The sequence below is a fragment of the Monodon monoceros genome, unplaced genomic scaffold (genome assembly GCF_005190385.1).
Source record: "Monodon monoceros isolate NGI ecotype Baffin Bay Population unplaced genomic scaffold, NGI_Narwhal_1 Super_Scaffold_7, whole genome shotgun sequence".
Taxonomy (NCBI): Eukaryota; Metazoa; Chordata; class Mammalia; order Artiodactyla; family Monodontidae; genus Monodon; species Monodon monoceros.
The window spans coordinates 3831486-3857101 of NW_021703784.1; the positions used below are offsets into that span (position 1 = coordinate 3831486).

The 25616-nt window shown below is 55.8% G+C and overlaps 1 protein-coding gene across 1 annotated transcript; it reads right to left on the minus strand.

Moving 5' to 3' along the window:
- Positions 1-1868: 1868 nt before the first annotated feature.
- ADAMTS15 (ADAM metallopeptidase with thrombospondin type 1 motif 15) lies at positions 1869-25616 on the minus strand. The gene is made up of 8 exons (XM_029207016.1): positions 24554-25616; positions 13520-13652; positions 12622-12789; positions 12161-12444; positions 6766-6943; positions 4915-5096; positions 4639-4814; positions 1869-3142 (listed from the first exon to the last, which is right to left on the minus strand). The coding sequence occupies exons 1-8, from the start codon at positions 25508-25510 to the stop codon at positions 2368-2370; spliced, it is 2853 nt and encodes a 950-aa protein (XP_029062849.1). The 5' UTR covers positions 25511-25616; the 3' UTR covers positions 1869-2367.

The window sequence follows — 25616 nt, forward strand, 5'->3', positions numbered from 1 at the left end:
GTGCACACAACGAGCAGAGGAGGCAGGGGCTCCTGAGCCCAGACCCTTACTGGTCCATACCCCTCGGAAGAGGTTGCTGCAGCCCCAGAATGTTCCTCTTCTTCCACAGACATGAGAGACCACCTTAACTTTGTCTCCATCACCAGAAAACTGTGCCTTGAGGCTTGTCTCTGCTCAGCCTTGGAGAGTATGGTTGGATTAGTGAAATGGTCCCAGACAAGACACACCTCCCAAGTTGTCTTGCTCGTACTTCTTTTAAAAAGGAAAAAAAAAAAGGTAAAAGGAAAACATCACGACAGGAAAGAGCGCTGAGACCCAGCTTACGTCAGGAGCAAGGTTAGTTGTCCCTCCTGGAAATGATCCATCAAGCCGCTCTCCTGGGGGCCAGGCGCCCCCAGTGATGGCACCTCCCTTCCCACCCACCCGGTCCCCGCCCCTTCCGCACGCCCCCGCGCCACCCTCTCCTCGACGAGGAGGGCTGCACCAAGCACAGGGTGCGGTGCTGTCGTCAGCTAGCGGGGGTCCACCTCTGCCCTGCAGCCCCAGTGTTCGCTCGGGCAGGGAGGGCGGTTCCTCCTTGCTCCCTTCTTCAAGGGTGGCTGCAGCCCAGCCTCTGACATCCTCCTGCCCTTCGTCCCCTGCGGGAACGTGTTCAGGGCTCAGCCAGGGTCAGACTGGGATTAGAACACCATCCCAGGCTCACCTGGCTGGTCGGCTGGTTTGTGGATTCTATCAGGGGAAGCCAAATCAAAGGGCTGACTGCCTTTCCCAGGGGAGGCAATGCTGTGCTGTCACCTCACCGAGGTCCAGGACTCACTACCTACTCTCAGAAACAGAATCTCCCGTCTTCATGCTGGGGTAGCTGCACCCTCAAGAAATACCCTGCTTGGCCAAAGAATCCCTAACTCCAAAACATCGTCCCCCTCGGAGCTATAGGAAACATCCGGTTTCCACTCTGCTACCGTGTCTCCGAGATAGACAAGTCTCCAGCAGTTCCTACTGGTGGCTGCCAAGGGCCCCTGGGTCAGCTAAGTGATTCCTGGTGTCTCCTGAAACCTGTCCCCATGGCACCTGAAGAGAGAGACCCTGTCATCGCATTTGGAGGTCCGGGGGGTGGCGGGCTGAGGGGAGCAGGAAGCATGCACCCAAGCTCATCTCTGTGTCTGGGCAGCTCAGTCTACAGGGGAGGACAGCAGGGCTGCTGGAAGCACCAGGGTCCCCACTACCCCGGGGAGGGACAAGGGTGGGTTCCCAGAGAGCAGAGCCTGAGGTAGCAAACAGTGAACCCCGTTATCCAACTGCAGAAACTACAGCCTGTGATGCAACGTGACAGGCCCCAGGCAAGACTGCATGTAGCTGTCTGGACGGTGCCTACTTGTTTGTTCAGCACCTGGCCCTTCTGGGCATGTCCCACGTCCCCCTAATGGGATCAGGACTGTGGCAATGCTGGGTTAAGGTAACAGCCTGACTTATATCTGGCTCCCTGGAGGAAGAAGCCATCAGAACTGGGGCCCCCTCCTCCCCATCCTAGGAAGACATTCCTGCAAAGCTCAGACCCAGCCCCAGTGACAGTAGAACCCTCTAGGTCTCTCCTCAAACTCCCTGCTTCGGGCACAGAATCCATCACCCCAGCATCTTTTTTTTTTTTGATGGTCGGATCCCTCTTGAAGAAGACAAGTCTCCTTACTGACCGCCTACCTCCACCTGCAAAGACCCAGAGGACACCTATGCAGAAGCCCTCCCACTAGTCTGAAGACTACGACACAGGGAGAGGAGGTGGCCCTTTAAGGGATGGCCGAGAGTGGAAAGAAGATGAGGAACTTGGGACTGTCCCCCACACACCTCACCCCAAATGGAGCGGCCCAGGCTCCAGCTATACCTGCCCCCTGCCCCTCAGCTCTGCCCACCCCCAGCCAGTTTTCACTGTTCAGTCCACATCAGTCAGAAAAGAAAGTGGCTGAAAGCACCATAAAATCCTGCCTTGTTCAGAGACGGCTCAGAGCCCTGGGGCCCCCTGAAGTCGCCAAGCTGCCGGGCCTTGGCTCTTCCAGCAGCCTGCGGCCTCCCTGACGGGGGCCAAGGTCCCTGAAGTTCCGCTGGGAGGCGCCCATCTTCCAGGTCCCTGGGAGACTGGGCCCGGTGCCTCCTGCCCAGCTCCAAGCACCTCGCAGCCTCACCCCGAGGCTGGCCCCGGAGGAGCCGGGCGTGAGGTAGACTGTGCCTTAGTGACTTAGCTTCCCGGCCCAGGTCCTTGTCCCTGGATGTGGGTGGCCTCGCGGCTTGGGCCCCGCCCAGTGCCCTCTGCCCGTGGCCGCCCCGGAGGCAGCAGCGCGAGGGGCTGCAGAGTTAAGCGGCGGAGCGCTCCGCTCAGCACGGCCTCAGGACGCAGAAGTCCAGCTCCTGGGGCTTCCGGCGCAGGTTGCACCGGTCCCGGGCCAGCAGCCGCCCTCCGTGGCCCACGCACTTGAGCGGACGCCTCTTGAAGCCCCGGCCGCAGCTCTTGGAGCAGGGGGACCAGGCGCCCAGCTCCCAGGCCGGGCAGGGCTCCCCACAGGCGCGCGTGTCCGCCGGCCGGTGGGCGGTGTCGCAGGCGGATGCTCCGCGCTGCCCGGGGGGCCCGCGACAGTCCACGGGCCGCCGCTGCAGGCCGCCCCCGCAGCTGGCCGAGCACGGCCCCCAGCTGCCCGCCACCCAGCGCGCGGGGGCCCGGGCGTCCGGCTGCTCCACCTGATTGGAGAGGCTGAGGACACTGTTGTGGAGCACGGAGGGGGCCCGGGGGTCCGTGGGCGGCGAGGCCCGGTCCTCCCGGGGCTCCTTGGGCAGGTAGAAGGAGTAGCGGACCCGGGGCGGCGTCATCTTCCCCACGGAGAGCACCTCCACGGTCAGGGGCTCCAGGATGGGCCGCGAGGCCTGCAGGCTCTCCACTGCGGTCCCCGTGCCGCTGTAGCGCAGCAGGCTGCCCTTCACCACCAGGTCCCGCTCCACGGCCGACACCACGAAGTGCCCGTTGAGCAGGTACTTGCCTTGGCTGTTCTTCAGGGCCAGGTAGTTGTCGTCTCCGATCAGCCCTTTGTAGCCGCGCTGGCGGATGTCGATGCTGGAGGCGCCCGCCGGGATGGCGACCACGAAATTGTAGCCATGCCTGCGGCGGCAGAAGAGTAAGCGTTAGACCGATGCCTGCAGCAGGACCTCGCTGCCCTCCGACGCCGAGACGGGTTCCCCTTCCCAAACCCCGGGCAGGTCACGCAGGTGGCAGAGTACCGGGCCTGGCCCAGCCCATGGGTCACACAAACCGAGAGGTGGGGAGGCTGTGGGCACATCGGCCGCCCCCGGATACGGTGGCTGCACCTACCGCCTCCAGAGGGAGCGGAGAGGAAGGGGGAGGAGGACGGGAGGGGCCGGGGCTGGGGCTGATGCAGGGAGGTGCATACCCTGGGGTCAGGGACCTATACCAAGCCTTGGCTCGGGCACCAGCTCCCTGGTGGCTTCAAGCAAATCAGCCTCTCTGGGCTCCAGGGGCCTCATCTACGCAATGAGCAGGTTAAAAGGATGATGTCTCAGCTCCTTCCCACTCCACTAGTCTATGAAAGGGACACCTGCCATTTAGCCTGTGAAGAGAGTCCGGGGATCTACCTTTAATTCCCAGCCCGGTCTCCCCTGCGGGCCCCTGAGGGACAGCCTGCAACACCATCCGCCTGCAGCACCCGAGTGCCCGAGAGGTTGCACCCAGGGCTCGGCAGAGGGCACTGTGTCCAGGGGGTGGGCGAGGCTCCTGGGCAGCCATCGAGGCCTTACTGCCACCAGCACCTGGACCCCCAAGTCCTCAGAGCCAAGCACACCCCTCGACTGAGACATTAGGGACTCTGCTTGCCCCTGCTTCTTCCAGAGCTTGGGTCCGGACTTTGCAAGGAGCACATCCCCCTGAAAATAAAGGGAACGTGCTGGACCTTGGAAAGGCAGGAGCCCAGGCTCAGCAGAGACATTTCTTCGGCTGATCTGGGCACCCATCTCCCGCGAGGGGGCTCCCTCAGTCCCAGCCGTTCGCTCCTCCGTCTCCCTGCAGTTTAGTGCCATTCTCGGCTTAATCCTGTCCCCAAGGCCAGGGCCTCGGGCTCAGAAAAAGGGGAGGCTGTCACATCTGTCCCCAGGTATGTTTTGTTAGCATCATCATGAACATTTAGTGAGCATTTATTACTCAGCAGGTACTATGCTAAGCATGTCACTTGAATTAACTCCCTAATCCTCACAATAGCGGGACATGAAATATATTAGCGTCGTACTCACTTTACACGTGGGGAAATCTAGAATTCTTGAGATTGCGTCACTTGCCCGGCTTCGTCCAGAAAATGGGGAACTGGGACTTGAACACAAGTCAGTCTCACTCTAGAGTTCTAGACAGACCCTAACAACTCTGCCAAATGCCTGGATATCATCTCCAGCTAAATGACACCCTAGTCAAGCCTTTGTCTTTGTTGGATGAATGAATGAACGAATGAACAGCATACTTGTAGCCGAGCACGAGTGGCCTCTGAAGCAAGGGTACCGGCCAGGATTTGACATTTACTCCATCTAACCCAAGCTTCCGACGCCTGGGGGCAACTCCTTCCCTCCCTCCACCCCCCAGGGCTCAGAACTCACATGGGCTTGGTGAAGAGTCCTGACACCTTCTTACAGCTCTTATTGTCTCCCCCGCACACCCCACATTTGTCGAACTTCTTCTTGGAGCCCAGGTTCCCGTCGCAGCCAGCCTTGATGCACTTGCCTTGGACGCAGACCGAGGTGGAGTCAGGGGTACACAGTGTGCCGTCCACCACCTGCAGTGGCCCAGGGTGGGGAGAAGAGGAGTGGGGGCAGCTCAGCCTGATGCTCCCCAGGACGCTGCCCCTACCTGCTCTCCTGCCCAGGCTCACCCACCTTCGGCGCCAGCGCGTAGAAGTAACCAGTGCCGTTGGCTCGGCAGATGAGTTTGCACTTGTCCCGTGGGGAGACGCCCGAGTACTTGGGCACCCAGGCCACGGTCAGGCTGAGCCGGTTCGTGCTGCGATTGTAGCCGTTGAAGGCCTCGCACTGCTCCTCCCGGAAACTCTTGCCAGAGGCTGGGGAGGGGGAACACATGCAGGAAGCTAAAGGGAGGGCCAGTTGGGGAGAGGGCAGAGGAGAGAGGCCCCCCAGGGGTGCTCCACCTCACCCTCAGCCGGGGCGTCCTCATCACTGAAACCACCCCACCTCAGAGGACCAAGGCAGGCGGGGACCAAAGGATGCGGGAGACAGATGGTAACGCATCCCGCGGGCAGTGTGGCGCCTCCCCCAGTGGTCTGGCCTTAAGTTCCCTCGAACAGGAGTCCTAAATAGAACCCCCCAGCAGTCTATTGAAACTGCATTCAGAACGTTCTTAAATGCATAAAATACATAGATTACAAAGAACACCAATTATATTTATATGCAACTATCAATATATTTTGAAACATATTTGTGATTTATGTGCTTCCTTGTTAACCCGTTAAATAACAAGATCCAACAATGAGTCTAAAACCCACTGTAAGTGTGAGCTAGTGATGAGCACAAATGCCATTTTAAGGAATCTGCAACAACTGAAAATATGCAACACATGAAAATACCCATGATTTCTAGTGGCAGAGCCACAGGTACTGTGACTAGCATTGTAGTTTGTTGCCTAATTAAGAGAAATACTAAATTTGGGGTGGAAAGGTTAGTAAAAACTACTAAATTTCTAACTGAAGGAAATACTAAATTTTAGATTAAAAGGTTAGTAAATATAGAGAAGTTATTTTCCTCCCACCCAAGTTCATGAGGCTTGGATAAAGAATTCCTGCTTGGGGGGCTTCCCTGGTGGTGCAGTGGTTGAGAGTCCGCCTGCTGATGCAGGGGAAACAGGTTCGAGCCCTGGTCCGGGAAGATCCCACATGCCACGGAGCAACCAAGCCCATGTACCACAACTACTGAGCCTGCGCTCTAGAGCCTGCGAGCCACAACTGCTGAGCCTGCACGCCACAACTACTGAAGCCTGCGGGCCTAGAGTCTGCAACAAGAGAAGCCACTGCAGTGAGAAGCCCGCAGGCTGGAAGAAAGAGCAGCCCCCACTCAATGCAACTAGAGAAAGCCCGCACGCAGCAATGAAGACCCAACGCAGCCAGAAAGAAAAAAAGAAGAAGGGAGGGAGGGAGGAAGGGAGGAAGGAAGGAAGGAAAGAAGGAAAGAAAGAATTCCTGCTTGTATACAAGTAAGAATGGTGTCTGAGTTTGAAACTGGGCTGTACCTATCCCAATCTCATTAAAAATAGCAAGAAACTGAGAATGTGGAAAAGATGTAATTTACTTTTATCCCAGCAAATTACAGACAGCTGATCGTGGTCTACAGGAAAGTCAAACAAGGGATATGTAACAGTTCCTTTTTTTCTAAACCATATTATTTCCATTCTGCTATTGTTATTGCAAAGGATTATTCTCAGAAAACAAATTAAAAGCTAACCTATTTAAAACAAAAACAAAAAAAAAAACTTCTGCGTATGAAGATGCGCTTGTCTGTGCTTAACTAAGAGGGTTCTAGTATCCTGTCCCCTTGGGCCATCTAGACTCCCAGCCTCAGCATCAGAGGAAGACAGCCCTGGCAAAGGTGGCTAGGCCAAGAAATGATCCCAAGGTTTCTGCACGTCCGGACTGTGCCCTGGGAGTAAGAATCTCGACTGCAGGAGCTCTGTGGCCTCCCGCCCACCTCCCCAGCCCGGCCGCGGCCGCCCCCGCTCACCTGAGCTGGGGCAGGACTCCAGGCTGCAGGAGCGGTATTTCACCCTCACTCCCTCGCAGTACTTGCCGCCGTTGGCGGGGACGGGGCTGCTGCACTGCCTCCGCGCCAGCTGCACGCCCCCGCCGCAGGTGCGCGAGCAGGGTCCGTAGGGCTCCCACTTGGACCAGGAGCCATCCACCTGCGAGGAAGGGTCTGTTACGTCCCTGCGGGGTCGGGGCATGGCACCCACACGCTGAGCCCGCACAGGAGCCCCTCGGGGACAGCCTCCACCGTGCCATCCCACCGGCACGAAACCCACTTTGTGCCACGAGGGAGAAAATGAGCAGCAAATGATCCTGCGCCTGGGGCGCACACAACACTTCAGCCCGTCGATTAGCGAATGCCCACTGCCCCCACTTACACAGGAGGCCGCACGCAGGACAGGGCTCCTGGCTGTGGAGTCAGGCAGGCAAGCTCCACCTGGGCCTCTGCCCTCGCCACATGGGTGGCCTTGAGCAGGCAGAGGAACTTCCTTAAGTTTCAGGTGCTTCGTGTGCAAAAATGGGGCCAGCACATCGACCTCGGGTGTGAGGTCAGACGGAAGATTTAAATGATGCAGCGTGTGTGAAATGTCCTAGCTCCGTGCTTACCACCGCGAGGGAGCTCAGGGTTTCTCTTTCTGTGTCGTTAGTGACCTTACAAAAGTCTCTGAGTCTAAAGGATGGCCAGTAAACCGTGTCGCCATAGATACCTGAATATTTTTATTTGTAAGGTTTCCATAATTCAGACTTTTCACCAAACCAGACTGGTCTTCACCTCAATCCGGGGTTAAACTTGAGAAAGTTTCACTACGAGCAGATGTAATGTTTGTGCTAAGAGGAGATAAAGACAGGAGGCTATTGAGCAATCCTGAAACTGTTTGGCTTTGGGGTGAATTATGCAGTGTTGTTTTAATTTCAAGAGGGTGGAGAAGGGAGAGAAAATTTAGTCTTCATTATGTTTTTCTTAGGATGACAGTAAAGCCAGTTCTCAGCCCTGAATACACACGAGTTGGGCAGCAGGGCCCAGGTGTACGAGGCTGGTGGAGAGGCTGTCACAGGTCACCCAAAGCGGCGAACCTGCACGGAGCCCGTCAGGAACTGGCTGCAGGTAAGACAGATACCTTAACTTAGGTAGATACTCAGAGTTTCGTCCTGAGGAAGGACACTTTCCCTTAACCCTGCTTTCTCCTCAAACCATAGCCCACCTCATTCATGCCTTCCCTTCCTCAGAGAATCAGCCACACCTGCTCTTTCTACCTGCTCCCTCCTCCGTGCCTTGCCGTACAGGCTCTGTCCCCGTTGCACCACGGGAACTGCTCTCTCAAAGGTCAGCAGTGACCCCTCTCGAAGGTCAGCAGTGTCCCCTCTCAAAGGTCAGCAGTGACCCCCCCTAAAGAATGAAAGAGTCCGTGCCCAGGCCCGTGGTCCCCAACCTTCAATATTTAACTTTGCTCCTTTGGCTTCTGAGACGATGCTATGCTTTTTTTTTACCTGGCATCACTTCTTCCTACCCATTCCTACAGGAAACACTCCTGCCATGTGCCATTCAGTCACTCATTTGCCAAACATTTGTTGAATTCCTACCACAAGCCTGGCACCATGTGCAGCAAACCCCTGCCTTTGAAGCAACTGCATCCCAGCTGGGAAGACAGACCATAAAAATAAGCCTGCGCACATAGTGTCAGATGGGGTTAAAGCAGGTGTTCGGAGCAGGAGATGGGGAGGGCCCTGGAGAGGGGGCTGCCCAGTGTTACAGGGGGGCATGGAGGCCTCACCACTGAGGTGACATTTGTACAGAGGCCTGAAGGAAGTATGGGAGTGAAGCATGTCGATACTAGGGAAAGAGCGATCCAGCGCAAAGGCCCTGAGGAGGCAGCAGGAAGAGCTGAAGACAGAGACGGGGCTCGCTGGGTCTGAGCGAGAGGACCTGGCTTGCATTTCAAAGGATCGCTCTGTCTGCTCTGGAGGGAACTGTCTGTAAGGAGTAAGGTCAGAAGCAGGGGGACCGGTTAGGAAGCAGGGGTGATAATCCACGGGGCAGGGGGCGGTGGCGTGGAGGGGGTGACAGCAGAGGAGGTGGTGAGAAATGGTTAGGCTCTGCATCGATTTTGAAGACAGTCCACAGGGATTGCTGGACGCGAGTCTGGGGCAAAGAGGCGTTGGCCTGAGCGCATGGAAGACGCCAGAGCAGGTTCGGGGTGGTGACGAGGGCCTGCATTTTACAGATGTCGTATTTAGGACGATCATCAGTTATCCAGATGGGGCGATGGAGATCCAGGGAGACAGGCAGTGTCCAGGAGAGAGGTCTGGGCAGCAAACTTGGGAGTCTTCAACATGTAAACGTAAAGGGTGTCTACAGCCAGCGATCTAGATGCTCCACCTAGGAAGGTGGCGTGGATCTTGACAGGGGCGAGGACCGAGCTCTGCAGCACCCACCCCAGCGCTGGAAAACAGGAGTGTGAGGAAGGGGCAGCTGGCAGGGAGGAGGGAAACCAAGGCGGGTGAGTCTGTGTCCTCAGGGCAGAGAGCCATGGCCGGGCCAAATGCTGCTCGCAGGTCAGGCAGGAATCACCGAGCAGCAACGTGCAGGTCGTTGGTGACCTTAAGAAGAGTTATTTCAGAGAAACAGGAGGACTGAAAGCCTGTTTGGAATGCGCTCCAGAGAAAAGTGGCAAGACAGGCGTTGGCGAGAGCCGGTTCATACAACTCTTTCAAGGAACTTTGCTGTAAAAGGGAGTCAAGTAGGGGCTTCCCTGGTGGCGCAGTGCTTGAGAGCCCGCCTGCCGATGCAGGGGACGCGGGTTCGTGTCCCGGTCCGGGAAGATCCCATGTGCCGCGGAGCGGCTGGGCCCGTGAGCCATGGCCGCTGAGCCTGCGCGTCCGGAGCCTGTGCTCCGCAACGGGAGAGGCCACAACAGTGAGAGGCCCGCGTACCGCAAAAAAAAAAAGGGAGTCAAGGAGAGAGACTGTGATACATGAGAACAGGAAGGATCGTGAGAAGTTTAGTTTGAGGTGGAAGAAACTACAGCAAGCATGCATCCTGATAGGAACGATCTGACTCAACACAGGGGACAATCTGATGCTGCGGGAAAGAGAGGAGATTGACAGGGTGCTTTCCTTGAAGAGACGGCAGAGGAGAGCATCGGAGTGCAAAGCACAAAGCCTGGCCGCAGGTGAGCGTGTGGGCAGCTCGTCCACTGTGCAGGAGGAAAGGCAGCACCACGGGCGCAGAAGCAGGTCCGACGGTGGATGCGGTGCTGGGAGCTGGTGGGAGTTCACGTCTGATAACTTAAATGCTTCGTTTTTCTTAGGGAAAGAGGAAGAAAGGTCACAGGCAAAAGTGAAAAATGAGGAAGAAAGAGCTGGTCATAGAAGAGAAAAGTGAAGATGTGAAGTAACAGCTTAGGTGGTTGGGAGAGTGAGAACTCAGGAGATAAAACGTGATGTGACCCCTGGGCAGGCCCACTGCAGTGTCCAGGTCATTGATTCAAGCTGAGGCCAGCGAGCAGGACTGCGTGTGCTTCTCCAGCCATGTTCACCTACGCTGGCACCACTGAGAAGGCGAGGGAGTCGGATGCCACCAGGGTGGTGGCTTAGCCCAGTGAGTACGAGGAATGGGGACGGGGGTAGAGGAGTGTACGTGAAGGAGTGGTTCCAACAATGGACCACGGTGTCTCAGCTCAGTAAGAGGCTGGTGAGGGCCTGAGAAGCCTGAGGGACGATGCAAAGATGTCAGGTCAAGGGACTGTAGGTCAAATGGGATTGAAGAATTGCCAGAGTCCCAAAACTGGAGGGAGTGAGCTGGGAAAATCAGGCTTCAGTGGACAGAGTGGGACCCCTGAAATGAGATCTCTGGGGTGACTCATAGGACAAGTTTTGTGCTTTGACTTTAGCTAATGAAGGCAGGGTCCTCCCTAAAGGGCCAGGGTGGAGGAGGGACAGTTCGCTCAGAAAGAAGGTTGAGGTTAGAGTGGGTTTGGCTCCTGATGGATTGAGAGGTCCCGAGAGCTTCCCCCATCACATTTCCTGTATCCAGTATCCCCCTAACCAACCTCTTTATCCTCTGACTCATCTTCCCAAGAGAAGGAACTGGCAGTGACTGGCCTGTCCTCAGGACCTTCCAGCCTCCATGCATCAGGCTGGTGGTCAAGGCAACTACATGTTAGTAGCGAGCCACCCTCCCAAAGATGCCCCCAATGGAGTGCCCATCCACGCTAGCCTCCAGCTCAGCCCACCTCCCAGACTCTGCTCCAGCTCTGCCTGTCGAGACTAGAGGCTCTCTTCAAATCCCACCTCCTCACCAAGGCTTTTTCAGGCCCTTCTAATCATCATTAATCTCTCATCCCTGCTCTCCACGACACGTTCTCGCACTCTGTCCCAACACACAGCACACACCCCTCTGCGTCTTGGATCACAGTTACATTTCTAGCTTCCCCACTAGACTGTGAGCCCTCTCTGACATGGCCCACGTTTCATTCGTTTTTCTGACCACCACAGTACTTTACCCAGGTCCCTGAATAGAGCGGGTTGTTGCCTAATGAATGAATGAAGCTTTAATTAAACGTATATTCCCAGAACACAGAAGATTCTACATAATTCTGTACCATGCCCATCTCCGGGCAATGGATAAAGTGCTTGGTGAATGCTTTTTCATTGTTGATCCATGGCCTCTGAGTACATAAAACCCCAAAGCAAGCCCTCCCGTGGTCAAGGCAGGGGCAGGAGCGGGCTGGACAATTCCTGCCAGGATCAAGGGAGAAGATGGGCCTCTTTCTTATTCCTTTTGGTGGAAAAGCGCAAATCCCTTTGCTATCCCAACCCAAGATCTGGAGAAAATAAAGTTTTTATTACATTCGAGAGTATTTGGATTCTGAATTTGTTCCGGTTTGGTTGCTATTCCTGTTTATCGAGAAAAAATAACTTTTGTTCATTTATGTTTCAACTTCAAAAACGACCAATCACAACAGAAACTGAAGCTTGGTTCGGGATATAACAAATAGGGCTCTGAGCCCGGCTCATCTTGAGCCCACGGCTCCCTGGCCATGAAACACCCGCTGAGGGCCGAAAGGAAGGAGCGGGCAGTGAGCCAGTCCGAGCTCCAGGTGTTGGGCTCCAGAGCTCCTCCCAGGATGCAGCTCAGGGCCGGGCCCGCTGCCCCTGGGAAAGCACCCCACCTGCCTACGGCCTCACCAGTTTCTCTGACCGGCCTCATCTTTTCTCTCCGGTTTCGGAGTCAAGAAGGGGCCAGGACCACAGCCAGGGCAATCAAGGCACAGAGCATCAGTGAGATAGTTACGGCCACACAGCAATGTGTGCCGGGGCTGGTCCCCAGGGCAGGTCCCCGGAGTCCACCCCCCGCCCCCCAGCCCACTCACCCTGTGCTTGCCGAGGCTGCGTCTCTCCACACAGGCCCCCTTGAGGCAGAAGCTGCCGTCCCCGCAGCTGGTGCCGTCGGCCCAGGGGAAGTGGCGGGTCTGGCACAGCGTCTGGCCCTTGGCCTTGCCGGTGCACCACAGCTTGCTGCAGTGCTGCATGTAAGGGCAGGGCTTGGAGCCCACGCCGAAGGCCAGCTCGCACTGCTGGCTCAGGGGGTAGCTGGCACCCGGCAGGTCCTCAGGCAGGGACACGGGCTTGCTGGGCTCGTCCAGAAGACAGTCGCCTGCAGGGGGCCAAGGGCGCTCATCAGGGGCGAGCCAGAAAAGTGGCCGTGGCCAGCGCAGGGTCTCGACAGGAGCGGGGATGAAGCCAGGGGAACGGAATGGGCCCCGTCAGACGCCGTGGGTCACGCGGCACAGACGGGACGGGGCCAAGCCCGCCTCCCTGGGGCCCCGCTTACCGTGCCCGCTGTCCAGGAAGTCAGTGACGATGGCGGCGCTGCAGGCCGACCAGGGGTTGGCGCGGTCGATCTGGATGAGCGTCGGGGACATCATGTGGTTGCCCCGGAGCTTCCCGAACACCTCCTCGCACACCTTCACGTTGTCATGGGGCATGTTGAACACGTGGCCTGCGGGAGAGGCAAGAGGCCTCAGAGGGCAGCACGCGGGCGAGCATGGAGCAGCCTGAGGGGCGGGTGGGGGGCGGGAGCTAGAGGACCTGAGCCTACGGCTTTCAGGCGGGTCATTTCTGCCTAACGGTAGATAGCTTCGCAAGTGTCCTCAAGATCATGTTCCTGGGGACTTCCCTGGTGGTGCAGTGGATAAGACTCCATGGTCCCAATGCAGGGGGTGCAGGTTCAATCCCTGGTCAGGGAACTAAGATCCCACGTGCATGCCGCACCTAAGGAGCCTGCGTGCTACAACTAAGGAGCCCACAAGCCGCGACTAAGGAAGCCATCTGCCACAATGAAGGCCCAGTGCAACCAAATAAATAAATATTTTTTTAAAAAAATCATGTTGGGGTTTTATTGCTGTTATATTAAAAATACAGAGAGAGAGAGAGCATGATTTCACAGGTCCTGCCCTGCCCATCGGCTGTGGGCTCAGTGAGGACAGCAGGGTAGGGAATGTCCTCTCCCCTTGGCCCCTAGTTGATGAGACACTCTGACTGCTGACCAACACAGTGCCACCGGCCACCTGGGCTGGGGCGGTCGGGAAAGTGAGCCATCACCAAGGGCGACTCTGACCCTAAGGAAGGAGCCCAAGGGAGCAAAGATAGACGCCCACCCCTGCCCAGAACACCCAGTGCAGACCCAGAAGGGCACTCTCCTCCCTCCCCCCAAGAGCCCCCAGCCTCACCCAGCTCGTGGGCTGTGGTGAAGGCCGAGGGAAGCCCGTCGTCCTCGATCACAGAACAGCTTCTCTTGGGGTCGCACATGGTGCCCACGTCAGCCATGCCCAGCGTGTCACAGGTGGTGGCCCCGCACAGGTCCTGCCCAGGTAGGGGAGAAGCAGAAGCCGGCCAGAAGTTAGAGACGTAACAGAAGGACCAGATGGGAAGGAGGGGCACTCACCCCGCTCCGGGTCCCAGCAGACCCGGCACTTCCCAGCCAGGCCCTTTGCCCAGGGGGGCTGCAGGGCTGTCATTCATGGAATGCACACAGGGAAAAAGCCTCAGGAGGGAAGCTCGGTGGCTTGCTGAGAAGATGCGACCCAAATCCTACCCAGGGAGGCCCTGGGAGGAAATTAGGAGGTACAGGATTACACTGAAAGGACCGTTGCTTTCTACAGACACAGCCTTCCAGCCGCGAAAACGGCGACTCCCCAGCTGGGTGAGGTTCCGGTTGTGGCTAACTGGGCAGAAGGGGGTGGAAGGTTGGCACCACCCCAGCCAGGGTTGGCTCTGAGAGCCTCATCCTTGATGAGGGACTGCCTTTGGACCACCATGAATTAAGCTCAGATTCTCAGCCAACGGGTCACTGGCCAAGGGCCCGCCCTGCCCAAAGCCCGGCTTCCGCGGGCTGGGAGTAGGCAGAGAGAGGCAGAGACAAGCCCGGATGCAGACCCAGCTCCACTGGCCACAGAGGCTTGGGGGACCACGGGCTCCACGGCCGCTCCGAAGAAGATAATTACATGAGTCGTGACCTAAGCAGGAAGGTCCCTCTTTCTGTACTGAAACAGCCTGCAGCAGGGCCAGAGCCTCTGGCAGCCCAGATGGAATACTCTTCACGGATGTGGAAGGGTCTCCTGGGGGCACAGCTCGCATGACTCAGGAGCATCATGGGCCAGCAACGCATCCAGGTGCCTTTGGAGCCTGGAGAAATAGGATGAGACACCTGTACACATTCTGCTCCTCCTGAGAAGACACTTTAAATGGGTGACACTGGTACTTTCTACGCCACATCCCTGCCTTTAACGTGGTTGGCACTTGACAGTTTACACGAAGTTGACGTGCAGCATCTCGTGTAATCCCCACCACAGTCTGAGGAGGCAGAGGTATTATTACACCCATTTGTCAACGGTGGAGACCGCGACTCATATCACAGCTAATCACAGTGGCGACTGAGTAAATGCTGACACTGGGCCTGCACCTGACACACACAGCGCTAGTTAATCCTCCAGCATCCACTAGAGTGATGACGGCACCATCACCCTCCACAGACACCTCTTCAGACTCCCCTGAAGCTTAGAGAAGCTCGAGTCCCAGTCAGGGTCTGAGGACTGGACAGTCACCCTCTGTCCGCTTCATCGCAGCTGTTTACTCAGCGGCTCCTGAGTCCACGCACTGCAGGTGTTTCCCCCGGGAGCCCAGGGGCTCACACAACAGGCACAGAGAGCTGTCCTCAGCTGTGTATCTCCCTAGGGGTGTATGTGTGCGTGTGTGTGTATGTGTGTGTGTGCACGTGTGCTGACGTGGGGAAAAGGTGGGCAGCCAGGGCGTGTAAGGGGTACCAGGGAGCATAGGAGGAAACGTGGTCACAATACAGAAAATCAGCAAAATTTAATCCCAAGCGCTCAGCAGTTTACCACCTGAGCAGTCAGACTTGGCTTCTCACCGTCAGGTGACAGTCACACCTCCTCATGAGTTCACAGTGATTCTGGCCAGAGAGCTTCCAGGGTGATCAGACTGAACCCGAGGGCACCCGAGTCACTGGCGGGTAAAAGGCTGTCCCGCACTTGCTCACGGCTCTTCTGTCCCTTCTGGGAGCCCCCGGGGGGAACCTCGAATTCCGGTCTCTTCCAAGTCCCCTTCCCTCTCCAAAGGCTCACTCCCCAGAAAGTTCTCCCTCCGCCAGAGTCCTGAAACCCAGACAACACCTGCTGTCAGGACGCATGGGGGCTGGCGTGGGGGAGGCTCACCTGACCGCTGGTTGAGGGAGCGTGGCCGCCCAGGAGCAGGCTGGGCTGGTGCAGCGGCCTGGGAGCGGAGGACGGAGGGAGGCAGGAAGGCTCGTGCAGGGCCAGAGGGAGATAGGCACGAGAGCACAGGAGCCCACAGACGTGGTCGCCCCTGAAAGTTCTAGCCTGGCGGTCACAGCCCGTAGGGAGAGCCTGCAGGACGAGCGTGTCACACTGTCCCCAGGCCACCATGTGCACCCAGCACTGGCCTTGTGTACGAGAGGGCACGGCAACAAGCACCAGGAAGCCCAGAGTCTGGTCCTGGCCCATCACGCCGCAGGTGTGTCCCTTCGGGCAAGTCACTCCTGTCCCCTCGTTCTCCTCCTCTGGGGAAGGGCCAGCTCCCAACTAAAACCCAGATGGTCCCAGCACCTGAAGCCTCTGCTCCTTCCCGATCCCAGGGTGCTCAGCCCACCCCCACCCCCACCCCCTGGCCTCTGGGTTATAAAAGGAGCACCCAGAACGCTCTGCTTGTAGAATGGAAAGAACCCTAAAGCTGATCTGGTCTGCTGACCCACGCTGTGTAGTTGATAAAACTGAGTCACAGAAACGTGAAGTCACTCACATGGAGATTCAGAGGCCCATCCCCTGCCCTGCTCTGCAGAAAAGGCTAGAGCAGAGTGAGAGCTCAGGCCGGAGTCCGGCGGCCGCGGGACCGCCTGCCTCTGTGGTCAGGAGATCCGTAAAGCCAAAAGCCGCCTTCCTCTCGGCGAGTGTGGATTCTCTCTGAAGCAGACATGCAGCTGCAGGCCCTTCCTGGCCAGGAGCAACCTGTTCTTTCCATCAAGAAATCCCAGTTTCCCTGGATCAAACAAGAACAAGGCAAGAACCAGCAAACTTCCTGAGGGTCGGACGCAGCTGACGGCAGCTGTTCCGCGGTACCCAGCCCATCGCTGTGGGAAGACCAGCTGCTTGGGGTCAGAGGTGCTGCCCGGCCCTCTGCCTGGCCCTTTGCCCTGAGTCAGGACTCAGATGGAGCCTCCCTGGGCCTCCACGCTTTGAACTCCCACAGGTGGCTGTGCAGGGTCCCATGGTGCCTCGCTTGTGGCCCTGTGTGTCTCCACCCTTCTGGAACGAACTCAGATGCACTCAAGCTGCCTTAACCTCTTCAGCTCAGGCACTTGTCTCCAGAAACTGAAACGGTTCTGGTTCCTTCCACCTGGAGGGCGTAGGCACCGCCCAGCCTAGCCCCTCACTATTTCCGGTCATTTGCCATTTCTTGTAGCTGCAACTGACTTTCCAAATGACCCAAGAATCATCTTGGCCAACAGCTTAATCCTCCTGGATTATTCTTTTCTAATTGTCTCTTTTTATAAAAATAATTTAGGACTAGAGCCACATTTTGGAAACAAATCAATAAATAAGGATAACACCTCGCAGCTGCCTTCCTTACGGCCTTCCTTCCACCTCCTCTCACTTCCCCCGCCATCTGCTGAGATGCTCGTGTTTTCAACGGTAGGAAGAGAGGGAGACCCACAAAAATCAAGCACATTCATTTTTTTAATGTGGCAGAAGATACCTGTTCTGATGGAGCCAACTTCCTGCTCACACTGAACTCCTACGTGTGCGAGCCAGCACTCACGTTCACGGCCACGTCACAGCTTCCAAGAATTCTATTCACAGAACTTCAGAGCCGCCCTCTCATTCTGCAGGTGAGGAAACTGAGGCTCTGTGAGCTAAGATCACTCCCCCAAGGCCATGCCGCTATGACGTAAAGAATGGGGTCCGCATCCATGCCTCTTGACACCAGGCCAGCAGTGGCCTTTGGTCTGGATGGCACCACACGAGTTAGGGTATCCTAATCGCTGGTGAAACCACCCTGCACTTGTATTAACACTGCCCCACAGCTTGTTACCCAGCTGAATCTCTCAGGTGTCACTGGATTTCTTCATCCAACTCAGAATCCACTTCTGTTTGTAATCTCCGAGGATGGGAGGGCATGGCTTTGTTAGAAGAAAAAAAATCTAGCAGTTCAGTGCCTGGGCAGTGTGACTCAGGACGCCTGGAAGAAGAGGTTAGCTCACCCAGGCAGCTTCTAAGAGCAGATTCCACTGGGATATAAACACCTCAAGATATACAAAGTGGTATCCCAGCAAGAGATGGACGAAACCAAACACGAATTACATCACCGAGGAAGCAGAGCAACCTCACCGCAGGAAGACCAAACAACTTTCTCCAGAAGCCGTCACTTCAAGGAAGGGTGCGTACCACGTCCAACAGTAGCTGGCCTTCATGCACAGATGATATTCTGAGCGCTTTACCTGCTCGCTTACAGAATCCTCACAGCAGCTTTATGAAGGAGATGCCATTACCAGGCCGCGTGCTACAGATGAGACCCGGAGAAGATGCGTAACCAGCCCAGGGTCAAACGGCAAGCCCAGGTTAGACTAGGAGGGAGGGGCCGAGGGAGGGCTGAACCCAGGCAGTGGGTCAGCAGAGCTGGGCCCTTCTCACCCTTACATGCTACTTCCAGGGCACGTGCTCCCAAAGAACGAAGGGGCTGGGGGGTCTCAAGAGGGCAAGGTCATCCATTCCGGACCCTCTGCCCCCAGAGCGCTGGTGGGTCACAGGTGGGCAGAGGCCGGAGAGGCCCGGGGAGAGGGGAAGGCAGGATCAAAGGCCACGAGTGCTCTGAGAACGGGGTCTGCGCCAGGTCCCAGCCCCACACCTGCACAGACACACTGACCCCAGCCCTGCCGTGCACCGTCTGCCGGCTCCTCCTGGGCAAAGCCTTATGGTGGAGAGCAAAGATGAAATGCCCAAGAACCCGAGGCTCCCTCTCCCGGCCCTGCAGCCTCAAAAGCTGGATGAACAGTCCCCAGGAAAGGAGGTGAAACTACCTGAGCACTCAGAGCGCTGTGGTCCTTTCACTGCATCAGCACCTCCCTCCTGCGAACACACTGAACAACGGCGACATGCACGGGCCCATCGGAGGGGCTACAAAGGTGTAGAGAGGTCCTGCCCGGAAGATCAGTGGGAATGGCAACTGTGGAGCCCAGAGTTTCCACACAAATAGGAAGGGTTGGGCACACCTGCAGGGGGATGCGGCAGAATGCTTTGAAGCAGGGCCGTCTCAAACCTAAGCTCTGGCCAGGGACCCATCGGTAATGACTGGACAGCGGCAAACATACTGAGCAACACTAATGCAGCGATGCAATCAGCTGCCATAACTCGGCACCAATTCTGGAATCCTCGGCAGCTCATCCCCTCAACAGCCCTGCCAGTCAGGTACCCTGGTTGTCTTCATTTGTGTTACAGATGAGGGGAGAGCAGTTCAAACAGCTGATTCGCTCACTGTCATTGCTAAAAGTGGAAGTGCCAGGATCCCAACTCAGCTCTGCCCGACTCCGCGCCTGTGCTCTTTCCATTGCGCCCTGCGACCCGGGCACGGTGTCACAGCGAGGTGAGCGTGAGGGCCCCGCGTGAGGCCACCATCTACAGAGACGTTGAAGGGCAGGACCTACCGAGGGACCGACCTCGCTGGCCCTCCTGACTAACCAGAGTTTAAAAAAAGAAAGAAAAGATTCCAGGGCACATTCCTCCCTCCAAACTTCCTCCCCACCCTCCCCCATCACTCCCGGCTTGCTTATTTGCTGTAAGTAAGAAACGGGGCAGAAGAGCTATCACCCTACAGGCCAGGGAGAATCATCTCTCCTCCCCCCTCCCAGAAGGAGTGGGGTTGAGTTTCCAATTAGTGATAATGATTTACAAACTATTAAACGACAGATCTACAGCTGTCTCTCTCTCTCTGCTAACATCTTCCTCCGAGACCTGACTTCAAAAAAGCTTCTCACAAAAGACAAAAACTCTAATTCGAAAAGATACATGCACCCCAATGTTCATAGCAGCACGATTTACAATAGTCAAGACCTGGAAGCAACTTAAATGTCCATCGACAGATGAATGGATAAAGAAGCTGTGGTATATTTATACAATGGAATATTACTCAGCCATAAAAAAGAATGAAGTCATACCATTTGCAGCCACATGAATGGATCTAGAGATTGTCATACTAAGTGAAGTAAACCAGACAGAGAAAGACAAATACCACATGATATCACTTACATGTGGAATGTAACAGAATGATACAAATGAACTTATTTAGAAAAAGAGAAATAGACTCACAGACATAGAAAACAAACTTACAGTTACCAGAGGGGGGAAGGGGTTGGGGGAGGGATAAATGAGGAGTTTGGAACTAACATATATACACTTACATATGTTTTATATATATATATAAACATATAACACGTATGTACATATATAAAATAAACAACAAGGTCCTACTATATAGCATAGGGAATGATACTCAATATTTTGTAATAACCTATAAAGGAAAATAATCTGAACAAGAATATATATATATATATATATATATATATGAATCACTTTGCTGTACACCTGAAACTAACACAACATGGTAAATCAAAAAAAATTAAAAGATCCTGGTGACTTCCCTGGTGGCACAGTGGTTAAGATTCCATGCTCCCAATGCAGGGGGCCCAGGTTTGATCCCTGGTCAGGGAACTAGATCCCACATGTATGCTGCAACTAAGAGTTCACATGCCACAACTAAGGAGCTCACAAGCTGCAACTAAGGAGGCCGCCTGCCACAACTAAGACCCAATGCCACCAAATACGTAAATATTTTTTTAAAAAATTAAAAGATCCTGACAAAATTATGATTCTTTTTATTGTGTTGGGAGATGTGTGTAAAATCCATATTATTATTTTATTATTAGCATTTCTTTTGTCGGAACACTAAATTTCACTGCCATGCTGCAACTAGTTGATCATGGAAAGAACTGGCCTCTGTTTCAAATGAGGGTCCACAATGTGGATCCTTTCTGCACAGTGTAGAATACATATACATCCCCACAAAACCCAAGGCCAGAACGGGAAGACGAGCGCCAGCCTTGGGACGTGAGAGGAGGAAAGGTGAGAGCATGAGTGAGGAGAGGAGGAGAAGAGAATGAGGACAGGGAGCCTGCCTTGATGACCCCACAAGAGGAAGAAGACAGCGCGGAAGAAATCAGGGAGAGAAGAGGACGAGGGAGCAGCAACCACGGTACTCAGTGCGGCAGGAAAAACCAGTAAATGAAGGAATAAAACCCACAAACTATGAATCCTAAAAAACAGCCAGTCCCATGGAGGAAATGTCACAAATAGCAAACCAGAAGGTTGCCTGAGGAAGGGCCTCCTGCAAGATAGAAAACAAGCTTCCTGTCCCATCACCACCACCTCCTTCCTTCTTGCCTTTCCTTCGGTCCAGCATCTGTTTGTCCCTTGTTCTCAGCTTCCAGACTGCAGTGTTAAAGAGAATGACCCCCCTCTGGGCTTCCAGAAGACAGGGTCCGAGGCTTCGCCAGGGCACTTACACAGCACCGTAATGGGTTGTTTCCTTGTCGGGGTCCCTGACACACAGTGAATTCCTGGAGGCCAGAGGCCACATCTTAGGAGTATCTGTAGCTCCACAGCCCAGGATAGTACCAGAAATAATAGATGCTCAGTAAGTGTTACGAGAATGTATGGATAAATGAATGGAAGCCAGTGGACCACGAAGTTGCCCAAACAGCAGAGGCGCTAGACCTAAAGAGAGAGAAGACCCGGAGAAGTGCGGTCCCGCTGGACCACTGCCCAGCACAGCAGAAGCCACAGAAACTCCTCCTCTCAGAAATAAATGTGCACATGGAACGGCTGGCTCTCATTCTCCACACATCCTGGTTCCAGTCCTCTGTGACCTCACCCTGCTGTTATGAGCTGGAGGCTGATCGCTTCGCAGAATCTAACGTGCACTCTTCCTACGGGAATGGACTTATTCCGAATCTTTAAGGAAACTCCTCAAATTGTCAAAATCCTTGCTGTAGGATCCATTGTTTCACATTTGTGGGCAGTAAAGGATCCTCCCTGGGTCTCATCTTCCCAGTGTTTTGATCTCAATACCCCACAGCCCTCCATCCGCCTGCCAAGGGGACAGCAGGCTCCCCACAGCCTGGCCCAGGCTTGTTTCCACCGCTGCAGCTCTGAGACGTCAGAGGGGAACTCCACGCCTGCCGGGCCTGACCTCCTCCTGCTCTCTGCTGGGCACCCCGGCACCGGGAGCTCCCTGGAGCTGCTCTCACCTCTTCCTCACGGGAGGAAGTACTGTCCGGCCAAGCCCGACCCCTTCCTAACTGCTTCCTCCCCGTGAGAAACACAACCGGAGTGCAATCAGAAAGAGGCAATCGCCATTTTTCCAATTTCTCTGGGGCAACCAAGAAATAGGTGACTCTAAAGGGACTTCCCAGGAGGTCCAGTGGTTAAGACTCCCAATGCAGGCGGCCCGGGTTCGATCCCTGGTCAGGGAACTAGATCCTGCATGCCACAACTAAGAGTCCACATGCCGCAACTAAAGATCCCGGACACAGCAACGAAGATTCCATGCGCTGCAACTAAGACCCGGTGCAGCCAAATAAATAAATAAATGTTAAAAACAACAACAACAAAAAAAAACGGTGTCCGTCAGTTCAAGGTCCTTTAGAGACAAAAGGTAATTTACAAAATAAGCACCTTTCTAAAAAACGTCTTATCCAAACAAATTATATATATTCTTTTCAAAGTTTAGTTTGAAAAAGCATGGATTACACCACTATTCCAATAAATAGGGTTTAAGCAGAGAAGCTCACACACCTGATTTAAAGGATTACTCCCCACCCTTACAAAGTAAGACAAAAGTCCCTCTTGCGTTGGAGCAGAGAGGAGGCCCCAAGTTCCTGGAGACCACGTCGGCCTCCGTCTAGAAAGAGCAGCTGCGCGCTGGTGTTCCCATCTCATACTGTACCTTCCCCGGGGAGCTCAGGAATGAGCCATTCCTGAGACTCTGGGAATGCAGCAGGCCCTGAAGTCTGTACCGGCCAGGAGGAGGAGAGACGTTTGCTCTGAAGCATGAAGCGCATACCTGCATGATGGGCCTGCCGACACAGCCTCCCCACTCTCTGGCTTTGCCCTCTCCACGCCTAAGGGAAAGACAGCTTCTAAGAGTCACACCATGCACATCCCATGCACATTCCGACCCAAGTGGTCATACATCTTGTGCCCATTATGCATGGTCAACATAGCCCCCTAGGGGAGGCCTAGCACACACCGCTGACAAACAGAAGCTGTCACGCTGTTTGATTGCTTCTTCTTCAAAAGGCGGATCCTTCTGACGGCATGGCCCATATTCCCAGCAGGCGTGCTCTTCCTACGGCTGGTTCCAAAAGTCAGCCTCACCACCAGGAAGTAGAGACGGAGGTCTGTTACTTTAGACCAGTGAATGGCCTCCACAGGGGCATCCCAGGTAGCAGATGGGGCAACAGCTGCTTTGCCCATTAAGAGATCCTGTTCTTGGCCTTTGCTTTTTCCCCAGCCATCTGACTGCCGAGTTGGGCTGTGTGCAGAGGTTGAAGCCACCTCCTTTGCAGCTTCCCCGTGACTCAGGCAGTGCTTGTAGGGGCTGGGCAGTGACAGCTCCACAGACCTCAGTTGGAAGAATGAGCACAAGGAAACGGACTCGGGCCAAAGGCCTCCCTAGAGGAACCAGGTGGTGGGAGGAGAAGGCTGGGAAAGGAGGAAGCTTAGCTCCAGGAAGGGACCAGCTGTGCCAAATGGGTTAGTGGGGAAGTCTTCAGCTCCTGTTCCAGCCCCGTGTGCGCCAGTCCATCTGGATACAGTGGAGAGTCAGGGCCCCATAGGTACCCAAGGATTCCTTGCCACCCCCCAGAAGCCTGCAGTTATGATGTCAACAAAACAAGAGCCTGGCACAGATTCAAACCACAGCCCCCCAAATCAGAGGGAGCAGCAGGTCACGTGGATGCTCGCTTTCCTCCCAGTCTCCTGTATCTGAGAAATTTCAAGAATTCAAAAACACAGCACTCAGTCACTGCAACATCTATGAATCTAAATTTTCAATAGATCCATAGCAAAAGGCAGAGCTGCTTTTCTGATTTGCTTTTTTGATCTGTCTTTCTAATCCCAAGACTCAGTATCTTTCCAACCCTGCAGCTGGGATCTCCAGATGCTCTGCCCCAAGCTCACTCCACTTCCGCACTGCCAGAGCCAGGAGATGGAGCCCTGTAGTCAAGCACCATCATAGGAAGTGTCAGTGAGTCTGGGTCATGAGCAGCCCCGCCTGCTCTGCCCAGAGCCTACATCAGGACACAGGGTCACACTCCACCAACAGGGATATGGGAAAAGTGAAAGAGACGTTCTCAACTCAGCTCTAAGTGAAGCTCCACTTGAAACTCCAAGCCTCGAACGGTTTGCCTGCTCTGAATGGACCAGAAGCTCCTCAAAGAGGAGACAGGCCCAGCACAGACAGATGTAAGAGAAGCAGCAAGGAAGACGGAAATGCTGCCTGTACTTGATTGAGTCTCCATCCTTTCACTGCAACCCACGAAAAATCCCAAACGAGCCCCTCTATCCCAATCCAGCTTTCCCAGGCCCAGGACAGATAGAGGATAACGGCATGTTACCCACGAGAAAAGCACCAGGCGCTCAACTTCCAGTTCCACAAGCAGAAAAAAAGAAGCCTCGTAAGGATACGTCCGAAAGGACTTAGACGCCTCCTTACAGTAGGGGCGGACCTCGCCAACACCATCCTCAGAGCGCCTCCTATCTGCCTTGGAGACAAACTGCGGCTCCGGGGCGGCAACTTCCTGGGTTCCGGCCCCTCGGCGCTGGATCCAGGAGGCGCTCATTGGCCGCGCCGGGCCTACACCTTCCGAAGGAGCAGGCGTTCCTCTGACCGCCCACGTGCATCCGTATGCACAAGAGCCGGGGCTCCACCGAGCCTAGGAGCCGGCTCTCCCCGGAAGATCCCGAGTGGCAGTCGGAAGAGATAAACGAGATTTCAACTCGGGGGTGGGGGATGGAGGTGACTGCGCGCCACAGAGGGCGTTTAGAGTTAAGGGCAGTGACCTCCCCCCCCAAAAAATGGAGGCTATCTGGGTCCAAAGAGGTGGCAAATCAACTCACCTGCCGGGTGAAGAGGATGGCGGTGTCCCAGTACTCAGGGTGCTTGTCACTCACTTTGTTCAACTTCTTCTGCCACGCGCAGAAGTTGCGCAGCGTCAAGGCCGCGTTGCCCGTGACCTTGGGCCCCGTGTCGCGGTCTCCGAGAAGCAGCACCTTGACCACGACGATGTTGATGGGGTTGAGGATGCTGGGATGGCGGTAGAGTCGCGCCGCCGTGGCCAGCAGCGTCAGCAGATAATGCTCCAAGTCCGCGCCGTGGAACTTGACCATCGACTCGTCCGCCACCACCAGCGTCTCCACGTACCGCGGGATAGACACGAAGCGCTTGGCGCGCCCGGACCTGCGCGGGCTGCGACCCTCCCCTAAGCCGATCCGCTGAGGCTTGTAAGGGTCCAGGGCCTGCAGGATGGAGGGGTTCCAGCCTGAGGCTACCCCGCAGCGAGACTTGGGACCTGCGGGAGGCCCGCCGGGGGTGCCCCTGCGCTGCAGGAGGTGTGCGCCCTGGCTGTTGCGCTGCGCCGCCGGCGCCCTGGCGTTGGGCAGCGGGCTAATGACGTACTCGGCGCCTCGGTAGCCAAAGGCTCCGCGTAGCCCCCCGCACAGGCTCAGGGCGGCGAACGAGTCTGGCTCGGCATTCACGTCCCCAGAGTAGAAGCAACGTCGCAAGTCCGGAGAGCTCCCGATGAGTCCCTGGAGGGGGACGCCCAGATGCTCAGTGGCGAAGGCGGGCGCCAGGAACTGAGCATCCGGCGTCAGGTGTAGGTAAAAGTCCTCCTGAAATGCTGTGATCTGAAAAATGAGTCCCTGATCCCCGGAGTCCTCGGGACCCCGCCAGTAGTAGTGGCGGCCGTTGATGTCCGGGTCCAGTTGGATGGGGACCACCACCTCTCGCTCTGGCTCTGAGCCTCCAGCGGGTGCCCCGGCGAGAGCCAGCGTTAAGATGCCCAGCAGAAGCATGGCGCCGGGCAGCGCACAGCAGCGCTCTGGGAAGGGCTCGGCCGGCTCCCCGGCCGCCGGCACTGTCTCCTCGCAGCCCGTACACCGGAACCACCGACGCCTGGGA

Excerpts from the sequence above, each read along its gene's own strand:
- ADAMTS15 (XM_029207016.1), bottom strand. The coding sequence starts at position 25,510 with ATGCTTCTGCTGGGCATCTTAACGCTGGCTCTCGCCGGGGCACCCGCT. Across the intron at positions 13,653-24,553 it reads CCATCCTCTTCACCCGGCAG|GACCTGTGCGGGGCCACCAC; the intron begins GTGAGTTGATTT and ends CTACCTGGGCAG. Across the intron at positions 5,097-6,765 it reads GGAGTCCTGCCCCAGCTCAG|CCTCTGGCAAGAGTTTCCGG; the intron begins GTGAGCGGGGGC and ends CCCCCTCCCCAG.